Source organism: Hylobates moloch, unplaced genomic scaffold (assembly GCF_009828535.3).
Source record: "Hylobates moloch isolate HMO894 unplaced genomic scaffold, HMol_V3 SCAFFOLD_6, whole genome shotgun sequence".
NCBI lineage: Eukaryota > Metazoa > Chordata > Mammalia > Primates > Hylobatidae > Hylobates > Hylobates moloch.
In genome coordinates this window covers 137,420,919-137,448,113 of record NW_026652281.1, presented here as the reverse complement: position 1 = coordinate 137,448,113, position 27,195 = coordinate 137,420,919, and the positions used below count along the sequence as shown (strand labels likewise).

Below are 27,195 nucleotides of genomic sequence, written 5' to 3'. Positions count from 1 at the left end.
CTTCCTCAGAACCCTCCAGAGGGACCTCAAGTCTTAGAAAAGATTCAACTCTCTTGTCCTGCGCTTTCTGATTCCTCTTCAAGATGTGCTCTCCTGGTGGTTTTGGCTAATTAGGCCTTAACACTCCTAAGCAAATTTCAGGAATGTTTTTAAGTGGAAAAAAACAAAGCCTGAATGATTCATAGACTCTACTCACTTTCACGCTAATCTCTGACTCTGTTTCTTCATCTGCCCTGTAAAACCACAATTAATATTAATGTTCCTAAACTTCAGGTATTGCAAATTCTTAATACAAAAAAATAGATTCTATTATGTTGGGCTATTTTATTGAGGCAGAAATGGTAGCTATTTTAACTTTTACATTCAAAAAGGATACACGTTATGGGGGGAGGAGGAGAACAACCAGAATAGAAAGCACAAAGAAAAAAAAACACACAAGAAATTCTACCACGAAAATTAGTTTATGTTCCAGTATTTTACTTCACATGTATACTTTTAAAGAAGGGATGGGATAGCATAGATACTGTTTCTCCAAAATGGAAATTGTCGTATTTTTTTCTAATGATAACGTGCCTTATGTTCTCACAGCACCTGGTATTCCTTTCATAGCAACTTTTTACAACTGCTAAATTATCCGAATAGTTGTTTCGGTGTCTTTTGCACGCTGATGTAAATTTGAGGGAAGACACTGTGTTCACCAAATCCCCAGCATGTTGCAGAGCCTGGCTACTAATTAGTGCCAAGTTTAACTGCTTTTTTTTTTTTAGCTGATACTTCACCAACTTCCCCCTTCATTTCATAGTCTCCTGGTGAGGCTTAAGCGCTTGTCTGTTCTGGTCTTTTTTTTTTTTTTTTTAACTTCCTAAAATTCTCCGATTCTAAAAGAAAGCTCCTAAATAGAAGCCAAAAAGAAGCTGCCCAACTTGAAACTCCCCACAAACCGGGTAAATAGCGCGATACGCACAGCTAGAGTTCTCGCGATTCCCACGGCGCAAGAGCACTGGAGGCCCCCCTCCGCCCCCCGCCCCGCCAGGAAATTAGTGCGCATGTGCCGATCTTCCGGAAGTTACCGCAGTGGCCGCCGGAATAAGGCGAAAAGCCGGAAGTAAACATTACGAGATTGGCTTGGATTCAGTCGGATGGACGTGGGGCTAGCTGCGGCGGGACTAGGTAAGAAAATATTGTTAGAACTTGCGGGCGACGGGGATTTGGGAACCTGAGAAAATGGGTCGAAGGCTCCTAATTATTGGATATGTCTTCATGGGGGTGATGAGCCCTCAGGTGTTGAGGGAGCGAGGACGGGGGACCGAAAAGGAAGCCACTGTCCTGAGACCTATTCATGGCAGACCAGGCCTGCGTTTTCAGGGTAACAATCGGGATAACTATGAGAGTGTCGCCTTTGTGGCGGTGCCTCGAAGACCTTGAGCAATCCCCGGACTGCGAGCAGGGAAAGCCGCTTCCAGTACCCAAATTGACAGACTGTATTTCCTCGCCAGAAAAATTTACTTGAGCTTCAGTTTTTCCTGTTAGGTCGAGATGATCCGACTTCAGTGGGGTATCATGCGGGTATAAGTGAAAACATCTGTGTAGGTAAAGCGCTAAACAGTGTCTTACGATAAGCCCTCAGTAAGTGGGAGCTATTACTGTTTTTAGTTGGAGAAAATAGGCCCCTCCACAGCGACGGAAACTAGTGAGTACAACTTGGTGACTATAATACTTTATTCAGTTTTAGTTTTTAATATTTCAGGCCCAGAAGCCAATGTTCTTTGGACAGAGTATAACATACTGGTTTAGAGAACTGACTTTGGAATCAGACAGACTTGTGTTTGAAGTCTTTGTTTCTTACTACAATGTGTTCTTGGCTGAGGATCTTACTTCTCAGAACCTGTTTCTTCACTGTAAAATGGTGTTCATCAGACCTATCTACTGGGCTTATTGTGAAGATTAGATGAGGTGATACACGGTAGGCTCAAGAAATGGTAGCTGTTTTAATAAAGATTAAATTTACCGTTGTTTTGCTTCTCTTCGCAGTATATTTAGGCCATCAGTTTATATGTTACACAAATATATGTGGAGGTTTTCTATAGGTCAGACACAGGAGAAGAGAACACCTTTGAGAAGCATCGTAGACACCCAGGCATCGAGCACTTTACACTGGGAAAGGGCTTGTGTAAAGGCCCAGTGTCTACAGGGAGCACGGTGTGTTAGAGGAACTAGAGGAACTACAAGAAGGTCTATGTAGTTAGTAGAGAAGGAAGCAGGGATAGTTGTAATGGTGAGGCTGGAAGGCAGGCAGGTGCCAGACCATGGTGGACCATGTAGGTGTGTTAAAAAGTTGTCAGTTTTTAGAGTACGAATGATAAAATCCTTTGGAGCGTCACTTTTTTTTTTTTGAGTCGTAGTCTAGCTCTGTCGCCCAGGTTGGAGTGCAGTGACCCAATATCAGCTCACTGCAACCTCGGCCTCCTGGGTTCAGGTGATTCTCCTGTCTCAGCCTCCCGAGTAGCAAGGATTACAGGTGCACACCACCACGCCCGGCTGATTTTTTGTATTTTTAGTAGAGACGGGGTTTCGCCAGGTTGGCCAAGCTGGTCTCAAACTCCTTACCTCAGGTGACCCCCCTCGGCCTCCCAAAGTGCTGGGATTACACCCAGCTGTCACTATTCATTATGATAGTTATTAGCCACTTGTGGTTATTGCGACTGGAAATGTGATTAAATAAGTGTAAAACCCATATCAACTTTTAAAGACAGAGTTGTTTTTTTCTAATTCAAATTTGCAATTATAGTATGTTGGATATATTACATTAAATAGAATCTTGTAAAAGTAATTTTACCTGTTTATTTTTACTTTTTTAATGTGACTATTGGAAAACATAAAATTACATATGGGACTAGCATTGTGTTTCTCTTAGATGGTGCTGTATTGAATTTTTAGACGGTACTGCATTGGAGGATTTTAAGCTTGGGCAGTAGGACATTGCATTAGTCTGTTTTCACATTGCCGATGAAGACATACCCCAGACCGGGCAATTCACAAAAGAAATAAGTTTGTTGGACTTAACAGTTCCACGTGGCTGGGGAGGCCTCACAATCATGGTGAAAAGTACCTCTCACATGGCGGCAACAATAGAGAATGAGAGCCAAGCAAAACGGGTTTCCCTTTATCAAACCATGAGATCTCATGAAACTTATTCACTACCAAGAGAACAGTATGGGAGAAACTGCCGCCATGATTCAGTGATCTCTCACCCGGTCTCTCCCACAACACTTGGGAATTATAGGCGTACAATTCAAGATGAGATTTGGCTGGGGACACAGAGCCAAACCATGTCAGACATGATATGATCAGATTTGTGTTTTGAAAAATTAACACTGCAATGTGGAGAATTGACTGGAGGGAATCAGGAGACCAGTAAGTGGGAAAAAGTAATAACTTACATTAGGGTGGCAGCAGTAAGAATGGAAAGAAGTAGATGCATTTGAATGATACTCAGAAGGTGAAAATAACGGTTCTTAGTGATGAGACAGATGTAGGGATAAGCTGAAGCACTTAATGTAAAGGGACAGATGGTGGTGTCTTTCATTAACATAGGGAACAGTAGGAGATTAGATTTCAGAGGGAAGATCATGAGATTGAATTAAGACGTATTGAGTTTAAATGCCTCTGGCGTCTAAGTGGAGATGTCAAGTAAGCAATTGGATATATGTATCTGAAGCTCAGATGAAAAGTCTTGAATAGAAAAATACATTGTTCCTTTATTATTTTTTATTTTATAGAAAAATAAGTTGGAGAGCTAGCAGTGTTGTGTTGTGACCATTGAAGCCTTGGAAGTCAATGAGCTTATCCATTACTGGTAGTTTAGAGTGGCTTAAAAGGTGCTGACTGTGCCTTGAGGAATCCAACATTAAATAACTGGGCAAAATTTGATGACAAGAGAGGTACAAGAAAAACCAAGAGGGCCAGGCATGGTGGCTCACGCCTGTAATCCCAGCACTTTGGGAGGCTGAGGTGGGCAGATGGCCTGAGGTCAGGAGTTTGAGAGCAGGCTGGCCAGTGTGGTGAAATCCTGTCACTACAAAAAATACAAAACAATTAGCCGGGCATGGTGGCGGGCACCTGTAATCGAGCTACTCGGGAGACTGAGGCAGGAGAATCGCTTGAACCTGGGAGGCGGAGGTTGCAGTGAGCTGAGCCTGGGCAACAGAGCGAGACTCTGTCTCAAAAAAAAAAAAAGAAAAAGAAAAACCAAGAGAATGTAGTGTTAGGGAAGTCAAGACATAATATATAAAAAGGGAAGGAACAGAGCTGAAAAATGTCCATTGGATTTAGCACAATGGTCCTTGATGACTTAATGATTTAAGTCTTTTCTTTAGAATGGTAGGGAGTGGAGGGCTAAGTTAGAGTGAGTGAGGTTGAAAGTAGAAGGAGAGGAAATGGAGGCAGTGAATATAGATAACTCTTGAGATGTTCATTCTTAAAGGGGTACAGAGATAGGACCCTCTTTTCTCTCATTAAGAGTTACTGTGTTAGAAAAGTTTGAGACACATACACAGAAAGAGGGATTCAGGATATATATGAGAAAAGAGTCCTGTGAAATTTTAAATACATGTGTGTGTCTCCATTTGTAAATTGGAGTTGAGAGAGAAACAGTGCTAACAGTATATAGAGACCTTGAGGAGGGGAAAGAGACCCTTCCTTACACATACTATAGGAGAAAAAACATATGAAACAGTATATATTATTAGGATGTATTTTTGGTAGTTTGAGTGAATTCATGAAGGCCTACTTTTTACTGTAAATTTGACTTCTTTTCCTAGAGGAGGCCAGATAACCATGTCAGCCACAGTTGTAGATGCAGTTAATGCTGCACCCCTATCAGGGTCCAAAGAAATGAGTTTGGAAGAACCAAAGAAGATGACCAGAGAGGACTGGAGAAAGAAGAAGGAGCTAGAAGAACAGCGAAAATTGGGCAATGCTCCTGCAGAAGTTGATGAAGAAGGAAAGTAAGTACTTAATTTTTTGTATGATCCATTCATTCAAAATTCAAATTCATGTCTACTTAGTTTATTAATTTTTCATCCTTTTCTTTGAGAGGAACCTCTCTTCATCATTTATGTCATTTTTGTTTTTATTTTATCAAACTCATATGCATATGGTTTAATAATGAAATTATGTTGAAGGACTTATAATGAATAGCAACAGTCCTTTTTTACCCTTCCCACCCCTGGCCTGCTCTACAGAAGTGACTGCTGTTAAATCTTTCTATTTTGAGCTTTTCTGGTTGTTACCGTCACATCTCTAGATAATAATACCTACACAATTATTTTAATTAATTGACTATAGACATTATTTGAACCAAAACTTCTTGTGATAGAAGATTTAGATTACTAACACACATCTCTATTTTCCTTCCTCTCTTGTCCCCCTTCAGTTATATCACTATTCTTAGTTTCTTAGTTAGAAATATTTTCACTATAAAATAAATTACTTTATTTTTAATTATTCTTTATTATAGTATAGAGATAGCAACCATATTCTCTTCCCCCTACCACTGCAATATTTCTGTTCTTAGATTTTGTATAAGCTACCTTTGTAATTGTAATACTGATTATTTTCCAACTTTATCCTTAAAATTTTTTTTTTTTTTTACTTTTATTACAGAGACATCAACCCCCATATTCCTCAGTATATTTCTTCTGTGCCATGGTATATTGATCCTTCAAAAAGACCTACTTTAAAACACCAGAGACCACAACCAGAAAAACAAAAGCAGTTCAGCTCATCTGGAGAATGGTACAAGAGGGGTGTAAAAGAGGTATGTAGGCAAGCTGTATACATCTTCATGGATATGGAGAGTTTAAGAAAATGTAAGAACTTTTAATGCAATACTATTTAAAGTAGAAACAGATAATAAAACCCTTTATCTGGTATTGAAATTCACAGTGCATTACTATTTTATCTTTGTATTTCTTACATAAATTTTATACTCCTGAAGTCTTTAAACTTTCACATTTATAAATGTGTGGAGACTGTAACTCATTTTCCTTTTAACAAAGAAATCATTTCACTAGACAAAGTAGTAATGAGAGTCCAAGTTATTTCTAACTTACGTGGTTAAGACATTTTCTTTGTTTTTCTTTATATATATTTATAGAATTCCATAATTACTAAGTACCGCAAAGGAGCATGTGAAAATTGTGGGGCCATGACACACAAAAAGAAAGACTGCTTTGAGGTAAGTTCACCTTTGAAAATTTTGAAAACCGTTGTCAGAGTCTTTCTTTTTTCTTTGTCAGAGAGCTTACTTCTCTTCTTCTGAAATCACCTATGTTTAGGTACAAGTTAAATAAAAATTAGTTTCAGTGGAATTGGTTCAACACCAACAAAATTTTCTGCTGTAAGACAGTATCCTTACACATACTATAGGAGGAAAAACATACGAAACAGTATATGTTATTAGGATGTATTTTTGGTAGTTTGAATGAATTCGATAATTGAATAGATCGTAAAGTGCCCACTCTGTAAAAGTTGTATGAAGTTTTCTTTTGGGCCATAAGCACTTAGGAAAAGATTAAATTAAAAGATTATAGGAAAAGATTAAATTAAAAGATTAAATCTTACTCTGTTTTTAGAGACCTAGGCGAGTTGGAGCCAAATTTACAGGTACTAATATAGCGCCAGATGAACATGTCCAGCCTCAACTGATGTTTGACTATGATGGGAAGAGAGATCGGTGGAATGGCTACAATCCAGAAGAACACATGAAAATTGTTGAAGAGTATGCCAAAGTTGATCTGGTGAGCAAAATTCCCTGCTTTCCTGGGCTTCTTAAAGAATCGTCCTTTTGCTGTATCTCTAGCAGCTCTACTTTTCAAATCTTGAAGCACTTTAAAAATGGTAGCATTTTTATGATAGTAGTAGTACTACTGTATAGGCTACCTTTATAATTGTAATACTGAATAAAGGAAATAGTGTGCTAGCCATACTTGCCAGCAGTTTCTTCTTATTTGATTCTTATATCGTCCTTTACTCCCTGACTTAGGTAGCAAAAGATATTGGAAACATGAAGACAGATTAGTTTCCAAAGTTTTTGGTTTTGTGAGGTTAGAAATGCATGGCCCCAAGCTATAGCTTGCCCACGAACCTATTTTATAGTTGCCTCCCATAGCATTTGGGAGTAGTAGAAAGGGAATGGATAATTTGTTTCAGAAAATTTTATTTTATTTTAAACCAACTTCAGTTTTTCCTGTTATGATTTGATCTATTCACCCTTATTCCTTTGAAGTCATAGTCACACTGCCTTTTTTTTTTAATTAGAGGTATCATTTTAAAATTATAAGATTTCATATAAAAATCTGGATTTTATCTTTTCTTGAACATTGTAATATATGGTAACCCCACGCCTGCCTGGTAAGAGTCAGTCATCTAGAGTTCTGTGGCAACTGCTTGTTTTTGTCAGGGCTTGCTCCCTGCAATTTACTACTGATGCCATTTGGCTCAGTTTACATTAATGCCTGGTTCAAACACTGTGTAACTCCTGCTCTTTATGGAGTAATAGGTCTAGGGCTACAAGGAATCCCAAAGAGATAGGTTTGTTCAGTGACCTTTTATGAAATAAATTAATTTAAAGTTATTCATTTTAAATATATAAAAATTTAGGTGGTAACTTGAATGTTGTAAGTAAAATTTAAATGTTTACTTTTTCTTTCTTTTTTTTTTTTTCTTTTAAAGGCAAAACGAACATTGAAAGCCCAGAAACTCCAAGAGGAATTAGCCTCAGGAAAATTAGTGGAACAGGCTGTAAGTAATGAAAATGATCAATAAAGTTTCATTTCTTTTAAACAAAGAAATGAAAATTGAAACAATTCATTTTATAGCTCTTCAGTTAAAGAGGAAGAGAGAAATGCTGTTGGGAGAGAAATAAAACTGATGCTTTGTATACAGTTCATAGTAATATAAATTGATGCAGTCAGTTTGGGAACAATATTGCCACTATTTATATTTAGACACACACAGACATACACTTACTTTTTCAAGTTAAATTATTAGATCTATCATCCTAAAGAATTTTCTAGAGTTCAGAAAAATCATTATGCATAAAGATAGTACAGCATTTTTCACAATAGTAAAGAAATTGAAATAGCTTAAATGTCCAGGAACAGGGAATTGGTTAAGTGCATCTGCATGGTATAATGCTGCTTAGTTCTTAAAATGGCATTTTCAAGACTTCATTAACAACACTGGTTAACACTTGTATTTGAATAATACATGAAAAGATAGTGTAATATTATCACACAGAAAAAAAGACCAGAACACTAGTTTTTATTTAATGTAGAATTTATGAATTTTTCTTTGTATCCTTTTTCTTTAGTATTTTCTGCATTTTCCACAATGACTATGTATTAGTTATATAACTGGGAAGAACTTTTTTTTTATATGAATGAAAGGTCTATTGCAGCCAGTTTTTTTTTTTTTTAAATCCTTGTCAACAGTATATTATGCATATTAGAGTTGTCAAGTTTCTTTTTAACAAATCTAGGCACAAATAAATAGTAAACATTTATAGTTTTTTAGTTTAAGTTTCTAAAAGGGACTCAACCACGTATAAGTAACAAAGCAAACAGAACTTGAAATAATTACGAAGTAAGCAGTTACCGAGTTACTAAGGTAACCTATCAGGCAAGTTAACATCGTAAGTTACCAGATAGGTGTTTAAAATCCATCTCTGGCCGGGCGCGATGGCTCACACCTCTAATCCCAGCACTTTGGGAGGCCGAGGCGGATGGATCATCTGAGGTCAGGAGTTCGAGACTAGCCTGGCTAACATGGTGAAACTTCATCTTTACTAAAAATACAAAAATTAGCTGGGTGTGGTGGCGAGCACCTGTAGTCCCAGCTACTCGGAAAAATCGCTTGAACCCAGGAGGCAGAGGTTGCAGTGAGCCAAGATCACGTCACTGTACTCTAGCTTGGACAACAGAGCGAGATTCCATGTCAATCAATCAGTCAATCAATCAATAACAAAATCCGTCTCTGCTCCATGAGAGATACATGCTCTTAGAAAAGTGAATTTGCCGGCCGGGCGTGGTGGCTCACGCCCATAATCCGAGCACTTTGGGAGGCCGAGGCCGGTGGATCCCAAGGTCAGGAGATCGAGACCATCCTGGCTAACACGGTGAAACCCTGTCTCTACTAAAAACTACAAAAAATTAGCCAGGCATGGTGGCGGGCACCTGTAGTCCCAGCTACTCGGGAGGCTGAGGCAGGAGAGTGGCGTGAACCCGGGAGGCGGAGCTTGCGGTGAGCCGAGATCGCGCCACTGCACTCCAGCCTGGGTGACAGAGTGAGACTCCGTCTTAATAAAAAAAAAAAAAAAAAAGAATTTGCCTCTCTGAGCTGCATTTTAGTATGTCTGAAATAGAAATGACAACACCTACCCCCAGGAAGCTTATATACATATGCCATAGTAAACGCTGGGTAATTAGTAGCTATTATTGTTGTGATTATTTTTATTTATTACTAACTTTGGGAAAAGATAAAGGGCCGGTTTCTTTTGTTCTAATATATTCTCTGTTGTTTGTTGTAAACATAGTGTAATTTATTTCCCCAGTAAGGATACTTAATGTAAGGGGCTAATGCTTTTTGCCCACTTGGATGCTTGGATTTTTTTTTTATTATTATTATACTTCAAGTTTTAGGGTACATGTGCACAACATGCAGGTTTGTTATGTATGTATACACGTGCCATGTTGGTGTGCTGCACCCATTAACTCGTCATTTAGCATTAGGTGTATCTCCTAATGCTCTCCCTCCCTGCTCCCAGGATGCTTGGATATTAAGATGAACCACATACAGTAGATTTAGAGACTTAGCTGTCACTATAGAAATGTATGTAAATGTCTTTGGTGAACTAGCAAATAGTGGGAACTCAAAAAAATTATTTTTTACAAAATATTTATATTTCTGATTTTGAAAGTAACACATATTAAGTGGAAAGAAATTAGAACATTATATAAAAAAGAAAATATCCCTGTGTTAATTATGAACATTTTAAAGTAGGCCTTTCCAGGTCTCTCCTGTCCACATATACCTGTTGATGTGTGCTAGAATACAAAATGTTTCTTACATGAATCCATCTTTATATATTCATTTATTACCTTCTTTTTTAATTTAACAACATAGAGTACAATGGGAATGTGTTTTCTGTCTATATTTATAGACGTATAGCATCATTTATTTTTGTATGAATTCACATGGCTCAAAAATTAAAACAATTTAAGAAGATGCACAGTGAAATCTCTCCACCCCTGTTTCTATCCACCCTAACACTAAACTTCCCCTCGCCCCTTGTATATGTGTGCGGCTCCTTTCAGACTTTCTTGAATAAATACAAATATATACTCTTATCCCACCTTTCTCTCCCCTCCCTTTTTTTTAATCAAAAAAGTTAGGAAATGATACATACTTTTCTGCCCCTTGGATAGAGTCACCTTTAATGGCCGTTTGGTGTTCCATGGAGTGCAATAAATTATATAACCAGTGATCTATTAATTTGATTTTTTCCCAGTGTTTTGAAAACACATTGCACATATACAACACTGCACATCACATTCTTATACATCTTTATATAATTGACATGATACTAGGATAACCTTCTAGAAGTATATTGCAGTGAGTTTGTATTTCTAAAATTTTTATGACATATCACTTAGCCATCATTCAGAAAAGCTATGCAGATTTATGCTTCCGTCTATATAGTATATATACATACACGTGTTTCTATATCTCCTCACTAATGCTATAATGTATTCTTTTTTCTTTTTAGGTATTTTTAATCTTTGAAGCCTTTATGAAGGGACATGATGAAATACGACGTTAGTATAGGCATTCTGTGGAGTTAGAAAGTATTCTGACCAATTGCTAGTGAAGAAAAGTGTATCCTTGTGACAAGGAGTTTGGCCTCTCCTTAAATTACAATATTGTGTCACTTGTAGATTTTTTTTCATTGCCCAAACTTCACTTTGGCTGTGAAGACATGAACCCAGTAACATTTTCTTTTTGGACTTACTAGGAAACTAGTAACGTTTAATGAATACAGTATGTCTGAAGACTAATGCATTTAGAAATTAATATTTTTTGGGTACTTTGGTCATCTTAATCTTCCTGTTACCATTTTGTGGTTATAATCTTAATTAAAATTCTCTTGAAATTTGGTGGCTTTATAGACAGTGTAATAAAATTATTCACAATGGCACTCTTGTATTCAGAATTTTTGTGCTCATTACAACTGAGAAATGTGAGTTTGTTCAGTCAGAATTAAGTTTTATTATCTTAACTATTTTTTAAGTGTTAATTGGATTAAGTGGAATGAAATTACGAATTATTTTTCTTCTTCCATGATGCAGAATTCTCCAAAACACCAGTGGGGAGAAGAGGAACCAAATTCTCAGACGGTAATACATATTTGCTGTCTCTGAGTATATGTTAAATTTTTAAATTTCTGATGGCTAATAATAAATAACACTAATAATAGCTTTTAAAGAACACAAGTAAATAAGGGTTTGGTTAAAGGGAAAGGAAAAAAAAAGAACTACATGCTGCTTTTTTTTCTTATTTTTTTTTCCTTCCTCTCCCTCTTTTAGGAAAAAGATCATAATAGTGAAGATGAGGATGAAGATAAATATGCAGATGATATTGACATGCCTGGACAGAATTTTGACTCCAAGAGACGAATTACTGTCCGGAATCTCAGGATTCGAGAAGATATTGCAAAAGTAAGTCTTGTCAACTCAACATACATATTTGAAAAATACTTGTCTTCCCAGCATAAATTTTATCGACTCTGGGTAGCATATGGATAATATAGTCAGAGTCATTGAAAGATAAGGTTTCATTCTGTTTTTTCTCTTCACCTGTACCCCAGAAATGTATACACACATTTAATTGATCATGTTCAACTCCTCCAACTAGTCTGCTGAAATTTTTTTGCTATGAGTAAACATTAATTTATTCTTTAAATATTTTTTTCTTCTAGTATTTGAGGAATTTAGATCCAAATTCTGCCTACTATGATCCAAAAACTAGAGCAATGAGAGAGAATCCTTATGCCAATGCAGGAAAGAATCCAGATGAGTAAGTATCAAGTTAAATGTACAGATTTCAAGATGAGGGAAAGTTAATTGTTTTCTGACCTGACCATAGATGGTGTTCATTTTAATTCAGATTCAGTTTTACGAATTAATTTTCCTTAAATCAATCTGAAACATTTTCTTTATTTGTATTTACAGAGTGAGTTATGCTGGAGATAACTTTGTTAGGTACACAGGAGATACCATTTCAATGGCTCAGACACAGTGTAAGTGTTTCCTCTATGTCAAGGCATTTTATATCAGCTCATAAGACGTTTGGGATTGTTTAAAGCTTGTTTTCAAGAAGCATACAATAATGCAGCTGCCAACTCATTAAGATGTTTTGAATTACTCTAGTGTTTGCGTGGGAAGCCTATGACAAGGGATCTGAAGTGCATCTACAGGCAGATCCTACAAAGCTAGAGCTGTTGTATAAGTCCTTCAAAGTCAAAAAAGAAGATTTCAAAGAACAGCAGAAAGAAAGCATCCTGGAAAAGGTAATTTTGATCAAAATGCTAAAGAAGAACTTCTGTTAAAGAGAAGTTACTAGTTAATAAGCATTAGTTTTACATTTGGAAAGTAATGCAGAGAGCCCTCTTAATCCATGAAGAATAGTCCTTTTCTTCCTTTCTCTTAGGCAGATGGTATACAATTTTGTATGAGCTTTTGCAGAAAAACAAGCTACCTCAAATCTTAGTAGCTTAAAATAAACATTTATTATTTCTCACAGTTGGCCGAGTCTCCTGGTCTGGGCTTGCTCAGCTGAGGTTAGATGATGAACTAAGATGGCCTCACTCTCGTGTTTAGCCGTTAACAGGCTAACTGTCCTAAGGGGACCTCTTCTGGGACAGCTCATCTCCACCCCATGTGGTCTTTCATCCTCTAGTGGGGTAGCACAGCTTTTTAAAATGGCATTCTTAGAGTTCTAGAGAGTGGCAGCAAAAAGTGTGCTGTGGTACATAAGTGCCTTTGCTTGCATCACATTTGCCAACTTCCCATTGGTCAAAGCAAGTAACATGGCCAAGCCCAGATTCAAGGGATAGAGAAAGACTTCGTCTCTTGATGGGAAGAAAAGCAAAGCCCTGTGGTGAAAGGGCATATATACAAGGATAAGAGGAATTTATGGCCATCTTGTAACTTACTGTATTCAACAGATGAATAGCAACTGAGACATCTTCTATTTGCCTCGGAAAAACTTTGTGGCTTTTTTTTTTTTCCTACTGTGCTTTCTATAACAAAACCCAGTAAAGAATGTTCCCTTTCTTTCTGATTAGAAATAAATGTTTTCCTGGAAATTTAAATGCAAATCAGGTTGTAAAATGTATTGAATAATGTCCAATGTCCTTTTAGTATGGTGGCCAAGAACATTTGGATGCTCCTCCAGCTGAATTGCTTTTAGCCCAGACTGAAGACTATGTGGAGTACTCAAGACATGGGACAGTCATCAAAGGACAGGAGCGGGCTGTTGCCTGCTCTAAGTATGAGGAGGATGTGAAGATCCACAATCACACAGTATGTGCTAAACTGGAACAATTTTGTGTCCTTGTTGGTTTTGCTCTGTATTGCATTTTTCCACTACAACTTTATTAGCTAACCATTTGTATGCTCTGTGCTTTAAAAAAAAAAAAAAATTTTAACTGTGTTTCATGGAATTTTTTCAAAAATAGAAAAATTTTGAAGGAATACTATGTTCATCTATATACCCATCATCTAAATTCTGAAATTTTTAACATATTGCCTTATATGCTTTGTCTAGTTGTATGTGTGCGTATGCACACTGTTTTACATATATATGTAAAATATATATACACACATATAGTTTATGTATACATTTGACTGAAACATTTGGAAATTATATATATCATGACATTTTATCCATAAACGCTGTATCACATGTCTCCTTAAAATGAGGATTTTCTTCTATATAACCACATCGACATTATTGCACTTTAGAAAATTAACATTAATTCTATATCACCTAATATCTAGTCATTAATCACATTTTCCAAAATATACAGAAAAATGCCTTTAACACCTATTTTTTGTTTTAGTCAGAATTCTTTTCAAATTTCTTTTGATCATTATTTGGTTATTATGTCTCTTTTCTAGAGTGTATCTCTTCATTTTCATGACGGTGACCATTTAACAGATTAGGCCAATTAGTTTGTAAATTGTCTCATATTCTGTATTGACTGGTTCCTAGTAGTGTTATATAACTTGTTTCTCTATCCCTGTATGTTTTATAAATAGGAATTCAGGTCTAACGGCTTGATTGGATATGTTAAATATTTTGACAAGAATATTTAATAAGTAATGTAGTATATTCATTCATATTGCATTGTAAACATCATAAAGCATATATTGTCCTTTGCTGTTCTCTTGAAGTAACCAAACTACAATTGTCTCTCTTAGTTGAGGGTCAAAAACCTAACTCCCTATAGGAGCCAGACCAGTGATCATACATGAGTGAAGTGAGCCAGGCAAATTGTACAAACTGGAGAACACAAGCCCTATCTAATGGGGCATCCACTGTTCAGCAACAGCTGATTATTACCAAGTGGTTATATAGGCCCAGAATTTCCCACTCCTACGTTTTTCAAGAGAAGTCAGATATCCTAAAATTTTTTATAGGCTTTTGGGAATAGAATTTAAGAGTTTTGTAACTACAGGTCCTGCTTCTCACACTTCAGGTCAGACTACCTTCTCCCTGTTAGCCAGCCTTGAATCCCCATAATTTTTGTCCTAAATTACCTTTAAAGGGCTGTATTATTTTACACTCCTATCAACAGTATACAGAAGTTTCTAATTTCAGCTTCCTTTTTAAGCTCTTTAATTTCTCTCTCTACAGCATATCTGGGGATCGTACTGGAAAGAAGGCCGATGGGGATACAAATGCTGTCACTCTTTTTTCAAATATTCCTATTGTACTGGAGAAGCTGGGAAGGAGATTGTTGTAAGTAATTGTCTTTGGTTCTTAAAGGTATAAAACAACCGAAGCTCCTAAGTCAAACTAAAACATACTGTCTCATGTTTCAAATTTTAATTTGTTCTTAGATGATTAGTAACTATGACACCCAACTCAAATTACATGTATTTCCCACAGAACTCTGAAGAATGCATTATAAATGATATAACTGGGGAAGAATCTGTGAAAAAACCTCAAACCCTCATGGAGGTAAGTTGATAATCATTTGTCCTGAATTTTTAAGTCCTGGAGGGAGGGCTTTAAAACCTGCACCTGAGTTGTTTTTTTTTTTTTCTTTTGAGACAAAATCTCATTCTGTCACCCAGTCTCGAGTGCAGTGCACGGTCTGGGCCCACTGCAACTTCTGCCTCCTGGGTTCAAGTGATCCTTGTGCCTCGGCCTCCCAAGTAGTGCACCCGAGCTTTGTTTTCACATAATAACACTGCATTACAATCCTCCCTTTCAGCTGCATCAAGAAAAACTGAAAGAGGAAAAGAAGAAGAAGAAAAAGAAAAAGAAGAAGCATCGAAAGAGCAGTTCAGATAGTGATGATGAAGAAAAGAAGCATGAAAAATTGAAAAAGGTAATTTCTGAAGTCTAAATAGTAAAAGTGACAAGTAACAGTATTCTTTGTTTTTTGGGTTGTTTTTATTTTTTTGAGACAGGGTGTTGCTCTGTTGCCCAGGCTGGAGTGCAATGGCACGACCTCAGCTCACTGCAACCTCTGCCTCTTAGGCTCAAGCAATTCTCCTGCCTCAGTGTCCCAAGTAGCCGGGATTACAGGCACATGCCCCCATGCCCAGCTAATTTCTGTATTTTTTTATAGAGCCAGGATTTCACCATGTTTCCCAGTCTGGTCTCTAACTTCTGAGCACAGGTGAACCGCCCACCTCATCCTCCCAAAGTGCTGGGATTGCAGGCATGAGCCACCGCTCTTGGCCAGTATTATTTGTAAAGGCCTTTATTTGTAATGGCCTATGATCTAGTCCTGTCTCCAAATGCATTTTTAAAATGACGAAACAAGCCTAGAGTCTGAGTGATTTGCTCAAGTTATATTAATGGAGATATTGTGAGGTGTAGGTATTGCCTTCTTCTTGGAGTATTTAGTAATTATGACTAATGGACAGAAGAAATGTGCATTATAAAGCATTTTAGAGTTATTGGCATGTTGACCAGAATTGCCTTCTAGCGCCATAATTTGTAAGCTTCGGCAAGTCCTTGAGAAAAGTCAGAATTGTAGTCTCTACCAGAAGCATCATTTGTGAGCTTGTATCAGTAAAGTGAACCTCATTTAATTTTTGTTATTAAATTTCTTCAACATTTATTTAAAATGTTATAGAATGTTTTGTGCTCTATAAAAATATCATGTAAGCCAAATAGTGATTAGTTGTAGCTTGACAGTAGAAGGGCTGACTCCAAAGCTCTTTCAGGCAATCTGCGTTTTTGATAGAGCAGTTCATATTCAGTTGGGGGTCTGTTGGTACTCTGCCACTTTTGAAGAAAAGACATCTGATGTAGAGCTGTGATACGGATTTTATTCCTCTCACTATAGGCACTGAATGCAGAGGAGGCCCGCCTTCTTCACGTCAAGGAGACCATGCAGATTGATGAGAGGAAGCGGCCTTACAATAGCATGTATGAAACTCGGGAACCTACTGAAGAGGAAATGGAGGCATATAGAATGAAACGTCAGAGGCCAGATGACCCCATGGCCTCTTTCCTTGGACAGTAGTAACTAGTCAGAAGACCATCCAAGATAGACGCAGCTGATACATTCTTTTCAGCTTTTTATTGATGATTGTAGATAGAAAAATCCTTGTTTATTCTTCCTGCTGCCTGGCTTTAATAAATATTTCAGATGCCTCACAGTAAGTTAACTCCTTTCCATACTGAAGAAACAAAAAAGAAAAGAAACAGGCACATGAAGTGTGCTTTTGGGAATAGAATTTAAAATTGGATTAAGATTTATTTTCAGTTTTTTTTTGGTTTTTGTTTTTTTGAGACAGAGTCTCGCTTTGTCACCCAGGCTGGAGTGCGGTGGCGTGATCTCGGCTCACTGCAAGCTCCGCCTCCAGGGTTCATTCCATTCTCCTGCCTCAGCCTCCCTAGTAGCTGGGACTACAGGCGTCCACCACCATGCCCGGCTAATTTTTTATATTTTTAGTAGAGATGGGGTTTCGTCGTGTTAGCCAGGATGGTCTCGATCTCCTGACCTCGTGATCCGCCTGCCTCGGCTTCCCAAAGTGCTGAGATTACAGGCATGAGCCACCGCGCCTGGCCTATTTCCAGTTTTATGTGAGTCATGTGTAAAAAAGCCTTGGCTCTCTACCTATTAAGAATGTCTCTTTCTCTACATTTATTAAACTTCAAACTTTATTGCTTCGATTTTTGTAGCCCTGTATTTAGTATTAGCACACCTTGGTTTTGAAAAAAAAACAGGGCTTTGTTTTTTTAAAATAATTACTAGCAACTCTGTGACTATATTTATTTTTATTTTTTATTTTTTTTAGAGACAGAATCTTGCTATGTTGCCCAGGCTAGAGAGCAGTGGCTTTTCACAGACACAGTCATACTGCCCTGCAGTCTTGGGCTCAAGCGATTCTCTCTCCTTGGCCTCTGGAGTAGACTAAATGTGTTAGTCTTTGAATGGAAAACAACTATTTTCTCACCATTGGGTCAATATTGACTAATCAGTAGTAGGTCTTTTACCATTCTGGACATAAGCCTAGATGTAGAAATCCTTTCCTTTATCATAGAGGATATGGTTTACATTACTGTTTGTTTTCATTGTGATTGCCCCTATGTAACAATCATGAATATTAGATTTTTTAAATTGTAGAATATCCTAATGTTTATAGCCAGCAGCTGTTACTTTGTTTGTAAACTTTGCAAAAAACCAAAACCTGAAGTTGGTTTATTGAAAGAATTATAAGGATAGCTTGTAGGGATATTAGTAATAGAGTGCCATGATCCTGAAGCCTCTTCTCAGAACACTGTGAAGATAATACTGACAGAGTGGAATCAGTGAAAACAGCCTAACAAAACCTCTGACATCAGTATGTCAACTTTTAACAGCCCACTGGCTTTTCTAAACTACCAAAAACCACCTGTAGGATACTGCGTTAAGTCAGCATCTCAGAAATGGTGGTGTGAGTAACTGAGTCAAATTGTCAAGTACTTTGGATATGCATAGTGTCTAGCTTTAGATTGGTATGAAATTAAACAGCAATGCAAATAGATTTAATTCTTATTTACTTTAAGAATGAAAAACAATGTTCATTTTCCTACCCAAACAGGGTGGTTCAACATAAAGGCTGATGTTGTGTCTGTTTTGTATTTTATCTTTTGTTAAAGATAGATAAATGACAATACTTAACTGTGAGTGGTTTGTAGCATTATTTCTAGTATTTGGCAGAAAAGGTGTTTATGGGACAGGGAGGGGAACCTGGATTAGCTTCCGTGAGTTTAAGAAAATTTCGACATCTTGTCACCTAACCTTTCTAGACCTCTTTCCCTCTTCTATAAGGCCTGGTTTACTTTGATTTAGGAAGAATTCTGTAATATCCAGAATCTTGTTTTCCATTTTATTTTGGAAAAGTAATGCCTAGCCAGCGTGGCCAACATAGCAGAACGCCATCTCTATGAAAAAGATGAAAATTAGCTGGGCATGGTGGCACACACCTATAATCCCAGCTACTCAGGAGGCTGAGGCATAAGAATTGCTTGAACCCGGGAGGTAGAGGTTACAGCGAGCCGAGATTGCGCCACTGCACTCCAGCCTGGGCAACAGAATGAGACCCCGTCTCAAAAAAAAGAAAAGAAAAACATAATGCCTAGGACATTACTCAGATTGAGCTTTGATTTTATTATCTAATAATAGCTGCCTTTGAGTGTGAGAATTATGTACTGTAATTGTCATAATGTTATCTCCTTCCTCAAAAGAACTTCATGGGGTAATGGATGATATATAAATTTTACAAAAAGCACATGGAATTAACTCCAAGTAATCTGCACAAATCCTAACCGTTGGAGTCAGGACATGAAGCTAGCTGTCTCGGATTCTGAAGCCTACCCCTTTCTCTAGTATTTAAGACTCTATAGTTTCTTGACCAACAAGTCTGGTCTTTAGCAGTTTCTTCCATCCACAAAAAAACTTCAGCAGCCCTTCAATATTTACCAGGCTCACCCTTAACACCTGAAAATGATGTATCTGGCCCACATTCGTTGACGCCCCACAACTCCTCACACACACTAGTCTTATGGAATGCTTCTAACAAGACTGTACAAAAGTGAGTAAACTCATTAAGTTTATAAGAATTCTGGAAAGACCCCCAAACAGGAAAGGGCTATATTCCGGTTCTTTCAACAACTTTTCCTAGTTTCTACTTGGGATTTTTCTCTAAAACCTCTCTAATATGGATTTATTTCTTTGAAATCATGTTGTTGAAAGAATTTTAAATAAAAATATTTCCTCTGAGATGGATGATGCCAGAGGAATTCATCCCCATGCTCCCACTTACGGAAAGTGGGGGGATCACCTTGCATGGGCAACAGTACACAAGCTATGGAAGCTCATCCTTCACTGCTGAAATGTCTAATCTGAAATTACAATGAGCTTCCTTCTCTTTTTCTCTCATTTATTCCACATGGAACATTGCAATTATCAAGCGTTTTATCTCCAAGCTCAAAGCCCGACACAATATAAAAGTTTCAGTTCTCTGCATGTTAAAAAGAACTATGTAGACTTTACAGCCCCTTCCATTCCTGAAATTGTACAGTTCATCCTTTCTGGCAGACACAATAAACAAACGATTTCTTTTTCCACGTACACAATCTAAAAAAAAAAAAATTGGGGAGGCCTAGCGCGCATGCTCAATATTCAAGCCAGCCAGCCCATCCTACCGCTTTTTGCTACTGCGCCTGCGTGTGGGAGACGCCTCGCCCCGTTTGCGGGCGGGAAGCACCCTGGAGAACCCGGATGGAACCCGGGCCTGGCTGAGGTGGAGGTAGTTGCGGATGCTTCTCACCCCAGGCGCACCGCAGATTCCTGCTCGGGGGTCGGACCTGAGGAACCGCCGCCTCTACTGGTTCCGACGGCCAGAGGCTGGGCCCTAGGCTGAGCGGAGAGTGGGATTGGAGCCTGAAACGGGCGCCTAAAAGAAGCCCGAGCATCCCATAGGCCTGCGCCTCAGGCTTGGAGACGGGCGGGCGGAGACCGCGCTGAGTCTTTTTTTTTCCTAGCTGCTGGCGTTCTTATCTCACCCAGGAGGCTGTAAAAATCTCCGTCCTTAACAGTAACACCATCAGGCCCTATCAGTTAAGAGCTGCTTGTTATTTGCATGCATTCTTATAATTAAACCTCCCAACAACCCTGTAAGGTAGGTACTGTTATCCCCTCTGGAGGAACTGAGGCTTGGAAAGGTCCCAGCCTGTAAGTGACAAAGCCACGATCCCAGGCGTTTGCCCCTGGAGCGTCTGCCCAGCCACCAAGTTCCTGCCCCCATTCTCCTGGCTATTGATTTTAACTGTAAAATGTAATGGTTAAATGCTCTGCCTCCCCAAACACCTGCGCCTATCATGATCTTGCATACGCAGTGGCTAGATAGAAGTTGAATTGTATTTGGTTTGGAGTTCTAGTTTTACAACTGCACTTTGGTGTTTTCACTGCTGGAATATATATGTATATATATTACCATTCCCTAAATATTTGTTTTGTGAGTGTTCACTTTTAACTAATTTTTCTCAATTGTAATACTTTTTCATATCTACCCTTCATAAACTTGCAAAAACATTTTACCTTGTTATATCAGATCTTTCATTAAGCATCTGAAGATAATCTCTCAATAGAATCATTCTTAAAATGAGTGATATCTATCTTAAGATAATGCTTTTTATCTTTTTATTATGGAAAGTTTCCAAAATACATTAAAATAGAACGGTGTAATGATGTGTACCCATCATCCAGCTTCAAGAGTTACCAGCTTAAGGCCAGTCATTTCTTTTATCTCCACCCCGCTTTGTGCATGTTTGTGAGTGTGCTGAAGTACAGTATTTCAAAGGAATCCCAGACATCTTATTTCACTTGTAAATAATTGTCTGTATCTAACAAATGAGGACTTTTGAAAAACACAACCACAATACCATTATCATGCCTGTTTAACAATATCTCCTTATCATGATGATGCTTTTTAATGTTTACATTTTTTCGGATATTGTAATTCCTAAATACCACAAAAGCGCAAGTGCAAATTGTGAGGTTCTAAAACACAAGCCTCTTGGGCCGTAAGTTCATCTTTGAGGCCCTTGAAAATTCTTGCCACCTGTTCTCCCTTTTTAAGGGGGATGGAGAAGAATACTATAAATTGATTTTCCTAAAACTGTTCAGATAAATTTTAAATTAAAATATACTTGAGAGACATAGTCAAGGTGGATAGGAATGGACTCTTAACAGATCTTGTAATGATTTCCAGTTTGTTTTGTTTTGTTTTTGAGACAGAGTCTCACTCTGTCACCCAGTCTGGAGAGTGCAGTGGCGTCATCTCGGCTCACTGCAACCTCCGCCTCGCAGATCAAGCGATTCTCCTGCATCAGCCTCCCCAGTAGCTGGGATTATAGGCACCATGCACAGCTAATTTTTGTATTTTTAGTAGAGACGAGGTTTCGCCAAGTTGGCGGGGCCAGTCTCGAACTTCTGACCTCAGGTGATCCGCCTTCCTCGGCTTCCCAAAGTGCTGGGATTATTAACATGAGCCACCGTGCCCAGCCTTTTTTTGAGACAGAGTCTGGCTCTCTCACCCAGGCTGGAGTGCAGTGGCGTGATCTCAGCTCACTGCAACCTCTGCCCCCTGGGTTCAAGCGATTCTCCTGCCTCAGCCTCCCAAGTAGATGGGATGACAGGCATGCGCCACCACACCCAGCTAATTTTTGTATTTTTAGTAGAGACAGAGTTTCACTGTGTTGGCCAGGCTGGTCTGGAACTCCTAACCTCAAGTGATCTGCCCACCTTGGCCTCCCAAAGTGCTGATATAACAGGTGTGAGCCACCGCACTGGGCCCCTCTTGTAATGATTTCTAATGTGACTAAAAACATATTCCTTTATTCCCTCTTCGTCCCCAAATATTACATGATAAATATACATTAATAGAATACAGAAAAATAAGCATTTGTGGTAATGTCATAATTTTATCATCATTAATTAGAAGTGGTTCTAAGCAAAAGTGGCCATGTAGTCTCATTACTTGACAAAAGAAGTCTTAAGATCAGCTCTTTAAACTTCAGGTTGTCTTTTTTGATTGGCAGACATCCTCCAATTTAACAGGCTCATAACAGCTGTGTAACAGCTCAGCTTATTTTATTGGAGTACACTTTACAACTAGTTCATCTTGGTAGATCCACTTGAAAGCTAATGCTTTAAGTAGATATTCTTGGCTTGTGATTTTTCTTTTAATGGCCAAAGTGGGCATTCAGATTTAAATGTGTACCTGTTACTTTATTTCAGCCACATTCTCTGGCACAGAACTTTGGAAACTTTGGGGATCACTTACTTATCTTGGAGATAGAATGTTTTCTAAGGTATATTTGAGCCTACCTGTGGATTATGCCTTTACTCATTGCTAAAGAGAGAGAAAGAGAAAAGACATGGCTTTCATTTTAGGTTTCAACTTTCATAGGAGGCTGTCATCAACTCAGAAAACGTAGAAAATTTAAATATCTATTAAAGCATTGGGACCATTCACTTAGAAACCTAGAATATTTGTTAGCTGAGGATTGGTTTGAAGGATATGTTTTCATTCCCCTAAGTCTGACTACTTAACCAGGATGTGTTTCAGGATTGCCTGAACAACATTATTTCATATTCTTTTGTTCTGCTTTTGGGGAAGATGATGTATTAGTTCTAAGGTAGTGCAGGGACCTGTATATTTTCAAAGGGTTTCCCAGTGATTGTGATGATACGGTATCTCTTGTCCCAGATCACTGTTATACTTACTATTTATAAGAATTATCTAAAATACTTATTTACAATACAGATTCTAGGCCCCCACTCCGTAGCTAGAGAATCAGAATCTCTATGGGTAGGGCCTTCTACATCCTGTCTTTGGGTTAAACCAAACCTTAGGAATGCTGCTTATTTTGTGTATGTGTGTGTGTGTGTGTGTGTGTTCTTGACTGCTTTCCCTTAGAGGTGTTTAGGTGGAAAAGCATCATGAAATTCGTTATTTTACTTAAGAGTGTTATCCTATGAGAGGGATTTTTCTGAAGTCTCAGTAACAAGAACAGTTGTGTTTTCCCTGAGCAAGTTGTTTTGCTTTTTTGTTGTTTTTTTTTTTTTGACAGAGACTTGCTCTGTCGCCCAGGCTGGAGTGCAGTGGCATGATCTTGGCTTAGTAGCTGGGACTACAGGCGTATGCCACCATGCCCAGCTAATTTTTTGTATTTTTAGTAGAGATGGGGTTTCACCATATTGCCCAGGCTGGTCTGGAACTCCTGAGCTCAGGCAATCCACCCACCTCAGCCTTCTAAAGTGCTGGGATTACAGGCATGAGCTACCAACGCCCGGCCATTTTGCTTTTTTATATGGACACTATGAATCATGGACCGATAGTGTGTTACACTTAGCAGCAAGGAAGCTCTGAGCCAATTTGTAGCCTACCTTTGCATCAAGGATGGCTTAATCAGACTTAAAGACCTATTTGAAATTCTCTGCCTAAGTTGGAGTCAAAACTGCTCAAGGTTCAAATAGTATTACAGACCTGTTTAATCTTTAACTATTAAAAAGAACTAGCATGTTCTCACTCGTAAATGGTAGCTAAATAATATGTACACATGGACATAGATAATGGAGTGATGGATAAAGGAGACTTGGAAGGGTGGGGTGGGAGGGAGTAGATGAGAAATAATGAGTACAATGTATGTTATTTGGGTGACGGATACCCTAAAAACCCTCACTTCGCCACTATGCAGTCTATGCATATAACAAAATTGCACTTCTACCCCATAAATTTATACAATTATTTTAACCTCCATGTCAGAATCCACCCTTCCTTATTTAGTGAATTGCTCCTTTATTCAATGATTCTTAACTGAGGGTATGCATACATCTTTGGGGCTGAATGGAAGAAGGTGGTGGTAGTGAGATGCCCTTTCTAGGGATACAAAATGTGCTAGATTTGTTTGTAACATACATTATTGAAAACAAGCCATAACTATAATTCACCAATAAAGGACTTACAGGTGTTCATAACTTGTCTAAGCTCAAATCTACCATATATAACTTGCTGGTAAATCATTTATTCCAGGACATTAGCTATGAGTTGCTAGCTTTAAGTTGAACTATATCCTGTCATGGCTTACTTCGAATTGACATGCTGCAGGCTATATCTTGACATATACAAGATAGCATGTGATGACAATATAGCATGTGATGTGGCTTTGTTTTAATTCAGTTAGCCACTGGTTTTTAATGTGTGGGTTATATTTTACTCCCAAAGCAAAATTCTGTGGCATCTCTGGAATACTACCCGAGAATTTTTGTGTGCCATGTCGAAGAAACGCAAATGGGATGATGACTATGTTCGCTACTGGTTCACCTGTACAACGGAAGTAGATGGAACTCAGCGTCCACAGTGTGTGTTGTGTAACTCAGTATTTTCAAATGCTGACCTCAGACCATCAAAACTGTCAGACCATTTTAACAGACAGCATGGTGGTGTAGCTGGGCATGATCTCAATAGCCTGAAGCATATGCCAACACCATCTGATCAGAGTGAAACCTTGAAAGCATTTGGAGTTGCATCTCATGAGGATACTTTATTACAGGCATCATATCAATTTGCGTATTTATGTGCCAAGGAGAAGAATCCTCATACAGTAGCTGAAAAGTTAGTGAAACCTTGTGCACTGGAAATAGCACAAATAGTTTTGGGACCAGATGCACAAAAGAAGCTTCAGCAGGTACCCTTATCAGATGACGTGATCCATTCTAGAATTGATGAAATGAGCCAAGATATCTTACAGCAAGTTCTAGAAGATATCAAAGCCAGTCCTCTTAAAGTGGGTATTCAGCTTGCTGAGACAACTGACATGGATGACTGCAGTCAGCTAATGGCATTTGTGCGCTATATAAAAGAAAGAGAGATCGTAGAAGAATTTCTCTTCTGTGAACCATTGCAGCTATCCATGAAAGGAATAGATGTGTTCAATCTCTTCAGAGACTTCTTTCTGAAGCATAAGATAGCACTTGATGTATGTGGCTCTGTTTGTACTGATGGTGCCTCCTCTATGCTAGGAGAAAATTCCGAGTTTGTTGCCTACGTGAAAAAAGAGATACCTCATATCGTAGTCACACATTGTTTATTGAATCCTCACGCACTTGTCATAAAGACATTGCCTACAAAACTGAGGGATGCTCTGTTTACTGTGGTGAGGGTAATAAATTTCATCAAAGGGAGAGCTCCAAATCATCGCCTATTTCAGGCTTTCTTTGAAGAAATTGGCATAGAATATAGTGTCCTCCTTTTCCATACTGAAATGAGGTGGCTTTCCCGAGGCCAAATACTTACTCACATTTTTGAAATGTATGAAGAAATAAATCAGTTTCTTCACCACAAAAGCAGTAATTTAGTTGATGGCTTTGAAAATAAAGAGTTTAAAATTCACCTAGCATACCTTGCAGATTTATTCAAACACTTAAATGAACTCAGTGCATCTATGCAAAGGACTGGGATGAACACAGTATCCGCTAGAGAGAAGTTATCTGCTTTTGTTAGGAAGTTTCCATGTTGGCAAAAACGAATTGAGAAAAGAAATTTTACCAATTTTCCTTTTCTTGAAGAAATAATTGTTTCAGATAATGAAGGTGTATTCATTGCAGCTGAAATAACACTGCATCTGCAACAATTGAGCAACTTCTTCCGTGGATATTTTTCCGTTGGAGATCTTAATGAGGCAAGTAAATGGATATTGGATCCATTTCTTTTTAATATCGATTTTGTTGATGATAGTTATTTAATGAAAAATGATCTTGCTGAATTACGAGCTAGTGGCCAAATCCTAATGGAATTTGAGACAATGAAGCTTGAGGATTTCTGGTGTGCCCAATTCACAGTGTTTCCAAACCTGGCAAAGACAGCTCTAGAAATCCTTATGCCATTTGCAACTACATACCTTTGTGAGTTGGGATTTTCATCACTTTTACATTTCAAAACAAAGTCCAGAAGCTGCTTTAATCTGAGTGATGATATCCGTGTGGCTATTTCAAAAAAAGTTCCTCGTTTCTCAGACATCATTGAACAAAAGCTACAGCTACAGCAGAAGTCACTGTAAGCTGATATACTTTTTTAGTGAATAATCTTAATGCCATTGTAAAATTAAGCTGTAATTCTGTCTCTTTCATATTTATGATATACTGAATTCTATGTCTAAAAAACTTAAGAACTTTAATTTTGAATGAGGCATGTGAAAATGTGTTTTGAGAATAAAAACACAAACAGCAGAAAAGATTAAGTACTACTGCCTAGTTGCTATCATGAAATTTTCCTAATTCTAAGTATCTCTTTAACGTGTTCGTGTGGTATATGAAAAAGATACCTAAGCACTAGAATATCCAGCTAAATGGTGCAATAGGCTAGGAATTGAGCCAGGAGAAAAGAGAAGATATCCTAGAAGTCAAAAAGGCAAAATGACAGATTAAGTTCGCCCATCTTTGTTATGGAGAGGTTAATGAAATCAGAAGAGGATTATGAAATATAATGGGAAAAGGAATGATCTGGCTTATATAAGACTTATTTTTAAATATACTCTTTGGAGTTAGTCTCACAGTGTCCTTTCCCCTAGCTCCTGTGCTATGAATATCATATTAATAAATAGCCTAATATATTAATCACTGTTTGTCATCTTTAAATTACTTCAGAACTCCAAGTTATCAAGGCTGCTGAAAAGGAGATTCCTGAGCCTTACCCTAGAGATTGTGATTAGCAGGTCTGTGATAAGGTCAAGGATCCTCATTCGTAACCAGCTTTCCAGACTGTTCTGATGCATTCTTGGATTCTTGGGTCCTCTGGGTTCAATTTTTCCTATACTTACTTTTCCTTTACCCTAATT

At 38.1% G+C, this 27,195-nt stretch overlaps 2 protein-coding genes across 3 annotated transcripts; both read left to right on the top strand.

Annotated features, from left to right (window-relative positions):
• The first annotated feature begins 1,017 nt into the window (after nt 1–1,017).
• On the top strand, nt 1,018–18,472 carry SLU7 (SLU7 homolog, splicing factor). Of its 2 annotated transcripts, none has more exons than XM_032158536.2 (16): nt 1,018–1,170; nt 4,821–5,006; nt 5,665–5,818; nt 6,158–6,238; nt 6,636–6,800; nt 7,735–7,803; nt 11,409–11,456; nt 11,646–11,777; nt 12,038–12,135; nt 12,291–12,358; nt 12,489–12,628; nt 13,482–13,643; nt 14,980–15,084; nt 15,235–15,306; nt 15,563–15,679; nt 16,649–18,472. In XM_032158536.2, exons 2-16 carry the CDS (start codon nt 4,837–4,839, stop codon nt 16,826–16,828), a joined length of 1,761 nt encoding a protein of 586 aa, XP_032014427.1. In that variant the 5' UTR covers nt 1,018–1,170; nt 4,821–4,836; the 3' UTR covers nt 16,829–18,472. The 2 variants fall into 2 exon arrangements, with proteins under 2 accessions (XP_032014427.1, XP_058296086.1); XM_058440103.1 differs by lacking the exon at nt 1,018–1,170 and adding an exon at nt 1,442–1,590.
• A 1,579-nt stretch (nt 18,473–20,051) lies between these two features.
• Nucleotides 20,052–27,019, top strand: FAM200C (family with sequence similarity 200 member C). The gene is made up of 2 exons (XM_032158533.2): nt 20,052–20,474; nt 24,585–27,019. Exon 2 carries the CDS (start codon nt 24,634–24,636, stop codon nt 26,416–26,418), a length of 1,785 nt encoding a protein of 594 aa, XP_032014424.1. The 5' UTR covers nt 20,052–20,474; nt 24,585–24,633; the 3' UTR covers nt 26,419–27,019.
• Nucleotides 27,020–27,195: the final 176 nt, after the last annotated feature.